At 52.7% G+C, this 9,635-nt stretch overlaps 1 protein-coding gene across 1 annotated transcript in view; it reads left to right on the top strand.

The window, feature by feature from the left end:
* DYSF (dysferlin) overlaps positions 1–9,635 on the top strand; it is a 203,049-nt gene that overhangs the window by 120,067 nt on the left and 73,347 nt on the right. The window contains exons 31-32 of the mRNA XM_025045188.1: positions 3,174–3,267; positions 3,824–3,901. Of these exons, the coding sequence (XP_024900956.1) occupies positions 3,174–3,267; positions 3,824–3,901 (172 nt within the window). The remainder of the gene's footprint in view (positions 1–3,173; positions 3,268–3,823; positions 3,902–9,635) is intronic.

Here is a 9,635-nt window from a genome sequence, read left to right as displayed (position 1 = left end):
GGTACCCACCTGGGCGACAGATGGGGGTGGAGGTGGCAGAGTGGTGGACTGGAGGGGAAGGGGGCTGATGGAGGCTGTCCTCTGGAGGCGGGACATATGGAGGAGCCTGGGCAGTGTGAGGAGCATTCCCGGAGGCAACACTGGTTCCTCCCTCCGAAGGATGGTCATTCTCAGTGCCAGAGCCTGCTCTGGGCCAGGCACAGAGCTAGGCTTGAGATACCTGGCCTTGGCCTTTCTGGAAATCCCAAGGAGGGGGACACCTTTTCTAATCGCAGGCAGCAGCCCTGCCCTTGGACAGATACCCAGAAAGTGCTGCCAAAGCCCCAGACAGAGGCCTTTGGTGGGAGTGGTGCTGACGGGCGGCGGCTTGAGGAGGCCATCTAGAGGAGGTGTGAGGTGAGTGGGGATGTGCACTGGCAGTGATCCGCAAGCAGGGAGGTCCCTGTAGGCACCCGGTCGGTCGGAGAGAAGGAATTCTAGGGCATGTGGGAGGCAGAGGCGGGCTTGATCCTTGCACTTGCCTCAGCACCCTACTTACGGGGGTGCATGTGTGTTGCCAGGCTGAGGCGAAGGGGCTGTGGAGTCCTTCCACCCCACCCCAGCTGAAACCCCTTCACCCGCCTCCCATAAAGTGCACTGAGCTGCATTTGCTACGCGTTGTTGCACCTGGGCTGGCCGAGCCATTTCCAGCGTCCTGATCTGCTTTCCTTGGCGTGCCTGCACCTCACGCCTGGGGTGGCCTGCTGGGCCCCCCAGGTCCAGCCCTATGTGCAGCCTTGCAGACTCTGAAACTGGGAGCCATTAGCTGCTGGACTTGGCGCATGCTCTGGCGGGATGCCAATGTAGTGTGGCCATGCCAAATGCCTCTCCTGGTGGGAACCCAGGACGCCTGGGGTCCACCCTTGCCTGGGAGGGAGGATTCAGGCATGGTGGCCTTTGGGTTTGTCTGTAGTAGCCTTCCCTGTCTGCAGGATGACATCCCTCCCTTTCATCCTGCTCATGTGTGTGAATATGGAAAGAGACTGATTGCTCGACTGATTGATTTTGATTTCTGCCCAAGGCTGTGTCTCCTGAAATGTCCACTTTTCCAGCTCCTGGAATAATTTTGAACAAAGATGGGATATATGAATACCACCTCTGAGTGCAATTGCTAACTTCATAGTTTATGACTTACCCTCTCCTGTCCCGCATGTACTTTATTTCTCTCATAAGATCATTAATAACAAACTTTTATTGAGCATTTATAATGTGCCAGGTGGTGTGCTAGGAACAACATATAATTTATCTCATAATAATCACGACAACTCTCTGATGATACTATAGAATTTTCCCAAATTTACAGAGACTGGTTCAGAGAGGTTAAGCAATCTGCCCAAAGTCACACAGCTAGTAAATGGCAGAGCCAGAATTGGAAACCAAGTAATCTGGTTTAGAGCTCGTGTTGAAGTTGTGGCCAAAGGAAGGAGGTCATTGTGTCTCCCTGTCAGAGAAGGGGGTGTCCTGTGATGGGACTCACAGCCCGCCCCATTGTAGCAGAATTTTGGTGAGTCCTCCGGGAGAGCAGGTGAACATGTCTTTCCTGCATGTGTGTTTTATGGGCCCTTTTGAAGGGATGGAGCAGAGGAAGACCGGCCTACCTTTAGGATGCATTTCTTTGTTGACCCAGCGTGACAAGGGCAGGACTGGGATGGTCGGTGGTACTTCTGGCTAGGGAATGGCATGAGCTTGTGATGTGAGTCTGGGCCAGCTTTGAGGAGCGTGGCCTGCCTGAAGCGGAGGGCTGGGTTTGAGGGAAGCAAGCCCAGGTCATCGAGGGTCCGACTAGGCAGTGAGAGTCACCAAAGGGTGTAGGCCAGGGAGCCAGATGGTGACTGAGGGTGATGCTGCTGGTTCTGGCTTTGGGTGTGGGTAGATCAGAAGTGGGAGGACCAGCATCCAGAGAGGCTTCTAGGACAAGGGGTCTGGAGCTAGGTCCTGAGGGTGGGTGTGATTTGGGAGTTAGCCCACAGAAGTAGTTGTGTGCTTTGTATTTGGAGGCACTGGGGGACTGTGTAGCTGTAGGGCCTTGGGAGAGGTCAAGATTCCTAGGAAATGGCTGCAGCCAGGTGGCCTCTGGGCACTTAGCAGTGGGCCTTGGGAAGTGGCTATTTTGGGAGGGCCTGGGTGGGATGAACAGGCCATCCAAGGGGAGGCAAGAGTTTTCTTTCAAGGATGTGTGTGCTTGTGTGTTAGGAAGAGGGACTGGGCAAGGGAATGGGGTAGGTGACAGTGTGGGGAGAGGGGAGAGGGACTTGGAGAAATCTGAGTGACAGCAGAGGTAGCAGGCAGCATAGGAGGGCTGTCCAGCTCTCCTCAGCCCTCCTACTGGGCCCCTGGCTGCGGGAGGCTGGTGGGCCTGACGTCATTGGAATCCAAGTCTGGAAGGCTGGCCTGGGGTGCTCCTGGGTCACCAAACCCTCCAAATCACACAGGACCTCAGTGATGGCAGAGGTGGCAAGGAGGGATCAGTGAACCAGGGAGGTGGGCATCTTGTCCAGGGAAGGTGGTTTATGGCCCAGTGGTTAGAGCCCAGTGGTAATGAAGACAAGGGAGGGGAGGGACTCTTTAGCTTTCTGCACAGTAAACTGGCAGACTGACTTCTGAGCCTGAATGTAGACTTACCCCATCTCCTGCTCCTGTCCCTGACCCTGGCTTCAGCCTGAGCCTGGGGACCCAGCTCAGTGCCTATGTATCCCTGGCACTAGCACTGTCCCCATGACATACAGAGGTGGACAGAGATGCTAGACCGGGCCCTCCAGACTTAAGCTCCTCTTAACTCATTCCAGTGAGCAGATCACCACTGGATCTTCCCCTGAGAGCCTCTCAAAATCCTTCCTTCTATCAAACTCCAACCTCTTGAGCTGAAAGAATTCAAACTTCCATTCTGCCTTGTCTGGTCTGCACTAGAGACGGAGAAGAATTTCCCTGTGGACTTGGTATTGGAGTCTGTGGACTGTAGGAGAGGATGTACTTAACACCCTATAGTGAAATTCGAGGCTGATGGCCCAGCTCTTGGCAGCCAATGAGCATTGTCTAGAGGTCTCCTAACCCAGGGACCCGACTCTCTGGGCCAGTCACCTAGCCACTCCCAGGCTCGGGGTCAGAATCTGCTCTGACCAGCTTTGTGTCTCCAGGGCGGCGTGGTGGATGACAGGAGTGAAGATTCCACGTCCATCTCTACCTTGAGCTTTGGGGTGAACAGACCCACGATTTCCTGCATCTTTGACTGTAAGTGATGCTTGGAGGTATCTGTAGGGTGATACAGACCTTATTCTTCTGTCTGAATGGGGTTATATGGTCAAGTATATATGTGGGGCTGTGGAGAACTGAGTCTGTGTGCTTTTTGGTAAGTCAGTCTCTTTTGGGGTGTGTGTGTGTGTGTGTGTGTGTGTGTGTGTGTGTACACGTGCGCACGCATGTGCATGCACACATAAGCCCGTCTATACATGGTGTGTATGTGTCAACTCTAAGCTTCAAATCGGGCATTTAAGGCCTTGTACATTCTGGCGTCCCCCATCATCTATTTGGCTTCTCTTTCTCCTCCTCTGCCCCTCTCCCCAACACTTCCCAGGCCTAAGGACACATCACTCTCGTGTCCACCTTTGAGCTGTAGTCTGTTCTGACCTGTTAGTGGCTCACTCCTACAGAGTGTGACTTGTCACTTCTATTGTTTATCTCCTCTGTCTGCTACTTTTTTAAGGCACAGACTCCACCTTCTCCTCTATTTCAGCTCTTCGCTACCCCAAGCCCCTCACCTGCCATCTCTGTTTCTTCCTTGGTGCAGATGGGAACCGCTACCACCTACGCTGCTACATGTACCAGGCCCGGGACCTGCCTGCAATGGACAAGGACTCTTTTTCTGGTAGGTGGGAGAAAGTAGGAGAGCCAGGGACCAGGGACTGAGAGCTCGGAACTGAGCCATTGGGCCTTTGGACCACAGGAAACACAGCACATGGCTTCTCCTGCAGGTTGGGGGCAGTGTTTGCTAGGTTTGTGAAGATGGCTGTTGTTGCCAGGGTCACTGTGGCTTCTTAATTGTCAGGTGACTTGCTTGACCCCTCTGCAGGGTTTGGCTTTGCTGACCATCACTTCCTTCTGAAAGCCTGTCTGGCCTTGGCCCCCTCTCTCCTGGGCCTCCTGCAGCCTCCTACTGCTATACCTGCTCCTACTCAGGTGCTTCGCTGCCCCCTAAGCCTGATGTTCCCAAGAGTCTGTCCGTGTTCACTTCTTCGGGCACTGGTGTTAGGAAGCTCTAGTCCTTAGTTCCTAGGAGCCCCTTATGTTCAGCCACATCTTAGGTATCTCCCCCTGGATGCCTCAGAGGTACCTCAGTTCTTTCTGTCCAAACTGAACTCCTTGTGATACACCCAAACACACCATCCAGGCCTACTTTGCATTTCCTATCTTGGTCCTGGTGTCACGTCAGCATGCCTATTACCTATCATGTTGGAAACCGTCAGTCACCCTCTCTTGTTGATTCTGGCTCCTGAATCTCTCTTGGAGATGTCCCTGAGAACTGGCCTTGCCCCTTCATATCTGGATACTCTGGTCATCTCAGGGCCTCCCTGCTGCCTTCCTCACTGCCCCAGATAGATCTGGTCATGTCACTCCCCTGATTTCATATATAGACACTGATAGATAAATCCCCAACTCCTTGGCTTCGCAGACAACTAGCTCCTTTGTGATTTGAACCCCATGGACTGTGCCAGTTTCCTTCCCTGATTCCCCTTCATCCACTAGCTCTGGCCCCACCACCTTTTATCAAAATTTGTAGTGCTCTTTCATATTCCTGGCCTTCGTACTCAGTGTTCTCTCTGCCTAGAATGCATTCCTTTCCTATTTTTAGCCCAGCAAACTCCTACTCATCCTTCAAGTCCCGGCCCAGAAGCTCTCTGACTCTTCCCCAAGCCGAGCTGGTTGTTTCTTTCTCAGCACCTGACCCACTGCCTAGATCGATTGCCGTCTGTCTCTGCCACACGCTTCACACTATGACTGCGAGCTCCTCATAGAAGAGGCCATGTCTTACTCTTGAACCTGCAGCACTTGACATCTAAAGGACTAACACTTACTGAGTGCTCACCATGAGCCCAGGAGCTTTACTATTATTCCATGTAACCCTTGCAACTCTTCTATGAGTTATTTAACATCCCCATTTTACAGATAAAGAAACCAAGACTCAGAGAGCTTAACTCAATTGCTTGAGTTAAAATAGCTGACGAGTGACAAACCACCCTCCAAATCCTCGAGTAGAACTGAGCTCGTCTATGAAAATGACCTTCTGTTCACAGGATGTGGCTGTAGCTTATAGCCATCCGCCTGTCCTCCTTCCCAGCCCCCTCCCCTCCCCACACGGAGGCCACTCTGGTGCCTCCTCCCCCCAGCGGCTGTGCTTTCTTGCATTCCTCTCTCCTCAGGGGCCTGTTCTCCAGCCCTGCAGCCAGGCACAAGGTGGATGGAGCAGTTTCTTTGTGTCGTGGGTCCAGGGTTCTGAGAGTGCCCTCTGCAGAGCATATGCAAAACCCTCACTCACGGATTGGCAGGTCACGGGCAGCTACCTGCAGCTGCAGCTTCCTGGGAAACTGCCAGCAGGCTTTCTGACACTTAGAATGTACCCTGAGAAAAAACGAAGTGGACTAATTCACAACCTTGTTTCCTCTTCCTTTGGGGGAGGATGGGGAGTAGTGCGGGTGGCGAGGTGGGGCCCAGGTGGAAGGCCCCTGGTTCTCTGTGGGACCGGCTGGCAGTCGACCCTGCAGGGAGGGAACTCCTCCAAGGAACCACGCTAGGAGTCAGTGTGCATCTCTGGGGACTGCAGCCTGCTCCAGCCTGGTGCTGGCCTGCAGAGACGTCACACTTTCCATTCTGGCCCCACCCCCTCCCCCAAATAAACATCCCTTGAGCGTTGAGGGCACTGCCCAGGGCTTCCTCAGAGGCCACTGGCTTCTGAATGAAAGGCCTGATTGAGCAGCTGCTGGAAAGGAAAACAGCAGCCAACACGGGTGAACCTATAAAACCCAGAGTGTTTATTTTCACTCCCAAACCCTAAACCAAAGCAATTTCTCCCCTGGAACTGACCCTGGGGCGGCTGGCGGCCTGAGGCTGTGCATGGCCACCGGCTGGCATTTCTCAGAGGAAACTCATGTGTGAATCCAGAATGTCTGGGGCCAGGGGAGGGTCTCGCACAGAGTCTGTCGCTAGTCTCGTGGTCCTCTCTGCCGGCAGGGGTCTGGGGCAGAGAAGGCTTTCTTCCTGAAGTGCTCTGTTAACTCTGAGCTGTGGTGTTCTGGGCCTTCTCCCACGGTGACTGGTTCAATAGGTCCCCAGCTGTGATCTCTGCTTGTCCCTGTATGGTGGGCCTTGGGGCTGTCTGGAGACAGGGGCTATGTCTGCTCCTTTTCCCTGGCTGAAGGTATAGAGGAAAATGCAGGAATTGCCCAGGAAACTATTGGTTGAATAATACTAAACTCAGTCAGGAAAGAGAGACCTGTCGAGATGTTGCTGTCCGGGCTGCCTGAGGACATCACCGTGGGTGGGTTTTAGCGTAGGGCCAGCACAGATCTCTGGACCTCTGGAGGGGCATGTGTGGCACATTATGTGCCTCTGTGGCCTGTGTAGCAATTGGGCATAAAAAATGTCAAATAATACTTAATTCAAATGGTGTCGAGTTGGGGTTGCCACTGCTTGGTGAGCATCTGGAGAAGGCACTGGATTTACTTCGAATGGAGAAGATATGACTTCCGAGGACTTGGAAATCACATGTCCGCAACACCCTACCTAATGGGCGGCATCACTCTCTGAAGTTGCTCTTCATCGTAGACTGATACTTCTCACACAGAATTCAGGAGGCAGCGTCTGCTTTGCCAAATTGTCCTCTCAGGGAATTCTGCTTTGGCTCTCCCACCGCTGGGCACCAGCGCTGCTGTGGTGTGAGAGAACCATAAGCTCTGCTTACGGAGCTGCTACCAAGACTGACAACCCTTGGGCAGCTCTTTTATGAGCTCACTACATTCCAGGGGATGGCCCTTAGCATGAGGGACCCGGAGACTCATCTCTGCGAGACTGAAACATCGGTGGGCTTTGGGAGCTCGACCTGGCTCAGAGAATGAGAGATGGCGGGTAGACCAGACGCCAGGTTATTAATTTACAGGGGCATGTATCTGTCAAGAAAGTGAAGGTCTTATGCTCTCTTTGTTGGCCTTATGGTCTTGAGAGGTAAAAGCCGTGCCAGTTAGGTGGTCCTGAGGGTGTGGCTGCGAGGCCAGGATGAACCGTGATGAACCGTGGCTGCCCCGCAGCTGACGTCACCTCTATGGGGATGAGAGCTTTAGTGTTCCCCCAGATCCAGACTTTGTCCTGGGTGGAGCTGGGGTGTTCTTGCTGTTGGATTTCCCATGTCTGGACTCCAGTCAGGGCCCACCCCCTCTTTTGAAGCACAGCTTTCTGTTAAGGCTGGCTCTGGTTGGGGGGAATTTTCCCATTGAGCTTAAGGAGCTGTTTTCCAAAGTACATTGGAGGCTTGTGAAATGCTCCACTTGAAAAGGGTTCCTGAGTAAGAGAGACTGGGAAACACTGCACACTTAGAGATTTACAGCGCACAGTGGCACTGAGCGGCTCTGACGTGGCTGTAGAAAGAGGAGCCTGTTTGATTGTTTAGTGCTCATTAGCTCTCCAGAGAACTCACATTTCGAAGAAAACATTTTGGGAAACAGTGATCTACAGGACTCAGTCCAAATTGCTGAGCATAAATCCAGGACCGGTTGGGATTGGCCCGCCTCCTTCTCCCTCCTCCATCCCACTGCCCTCGGTGCTCCCTTGCTGTTTCCACAGTGTCTGTGCTATTTGTTGCCATTGATCTTCTGTGCTGGATACCTAGACACCCTCTTTTCTTTGGCCTGCCTTCGTTACTTCCACATTTTTGAGACGCAGGGTAGGAGACCTCCTTGGGGAAGACCGACTTGGAGTCATCAGGCATCTCCCAACCCTAGCACCTTATCCACTCCGCTATTAATTCGCACATCACCTTATATCATAGCTGTCGTTTGGTTACCTCTTCCAACCAGTAGTCGCGATCTTTAGAGCCTGGATTGTGTCTCATTCATCTTCATGTTCCTCGCACCATGCTTACCTACCACGTGCTGGTCAGTCAATAATTGTGTATTGAATGAATGATGGATTATAAATAACGCTAGAGTGAACGTCTTTGTACATATAACTTTTTGGTTAATTTGGATGATTCCCAGGAATATGGGAAATAGGGTATAAACAGTTTTATGTTTTTCTAGGCATACTGCCCAATTGCTTTCCTGAAGGGTTGCTGAATTGCTTCCAGCAATAAAGAAGAGTACCTATTTCATCAAATATTTGCCAACATTGAGTTTTATAATTCTAAACAATTTTTCTTAATTTTATAGGGAAAAAAATGCTGTATTATAGTTTTCATTTGCATTGTCTTGCTAGTGATCTAGTCCACTCTCTTTCAAGAGTCTTTTTCCTATGAGCATGGCATGGCAGAAGGAGCACTGGACTAGGAGTCACAGTGTCTAGTCCTACCCATGTGTGAGTGTGGGCTAGTGACTTAGTCTTCCTGAGGCAAACTATCTTCTGACAAGTGGGATGATGCTACCTGCTCTGTCCCCAATTCCGGTGGTCTGAGGCAGGTGGTGGGAAGGCCCACGAGGAAAGTTTAGTGTATTGTGAGTGCAGAAGTATCCTCCCTGAAGCTCCAGAAAGGTCTGAGCAGCAGAGCTTGGATGCAGGGCTCCAGGCCCAGCAAAAGAATCACCTGCCTGGGGCTTCTCATGATGATAGAGTCCGGTAGAACATTCTGTGTTCGTGGCTGGAGCTTTCCAGGGCGGTTTGTGGTCCTTAAGGAGCCCCAGTCCAGCCACATTTCAACTCATCTCTAGGGGTGTTCTATGTGGCTGGGTAGGTGAAGCCCAGGGCCCATGCCACCCCTCTCCCATGGGAGTGGCCCTGGGTGGGGGGGCACTGGGCAGGGGTAGACAGACACAGAAGAGCTAGCCTCTCACCTTCCTTCCACCTCTCCTTGGGATCTGCTTCTCCCTGCTCTTGGCTTTCCTGGAAGAGGATGGGGAGTGTGTGTCTGTCTGGCTCTCCTTCATCTGACCACCTTGCTTCAACAACACCCACCCCCACTGTTTTTTTTTTTTTTTTTGGAAGGGCTGGCCCCTGTAGGGGGAGAGGCCAGGCCCCTGCACACAGTAGCCCAGTGTCTGAGGCCCCAGGCCTCCAGGCCTGCTCTTTACAATGCCTTTGTTGTGTGTTTTTTCCTCCCATGGACGGGCGGGGCGTGTGTGCGGGTCTGGGTGATTTTTGTTTGAAAGCCACCCCCTCCCTGTCCCCCTGTGCTGAGCTCATTGCCTGCGCTGATGGGGCTGCTGGAAGGAGTCGGCCTGCTCAGGGGCCAGCGTGGGGGGTGCTGCCAACACCAATACAGTGTGCACAGCCGCTACAATGTGCAATTGTGATCTTTGTGTAAACGCGGTCGGTCTGGGGCTCGCGCGCTTATAAAAATAAAGCGTTGGGGAGCACGGGGGGGGGGGAACAAAAGGGGCCTTTTCGCTGGCTCTCCACTC

The sequence above is a fragment of the Pteropus alecto genome, unplaced genomic scaffold, assembly GCF_000325575.1.
Source record: "Pteropus alecto unplaced genomic scaffold, ASM32557v1 scaffold131, whole genome shotgun sequence".
NCBI lineage: Eukaryota > Metazoa > Chordata > Mammalia > Chiroptera > Pteropodidae > Pteropus > Pteropus alecto.
The sequence above is the reverse complement of the archived record's forward strand: the minus strand, read 5'-3'. Positions and strand labels throughout refer to the sequence as shown.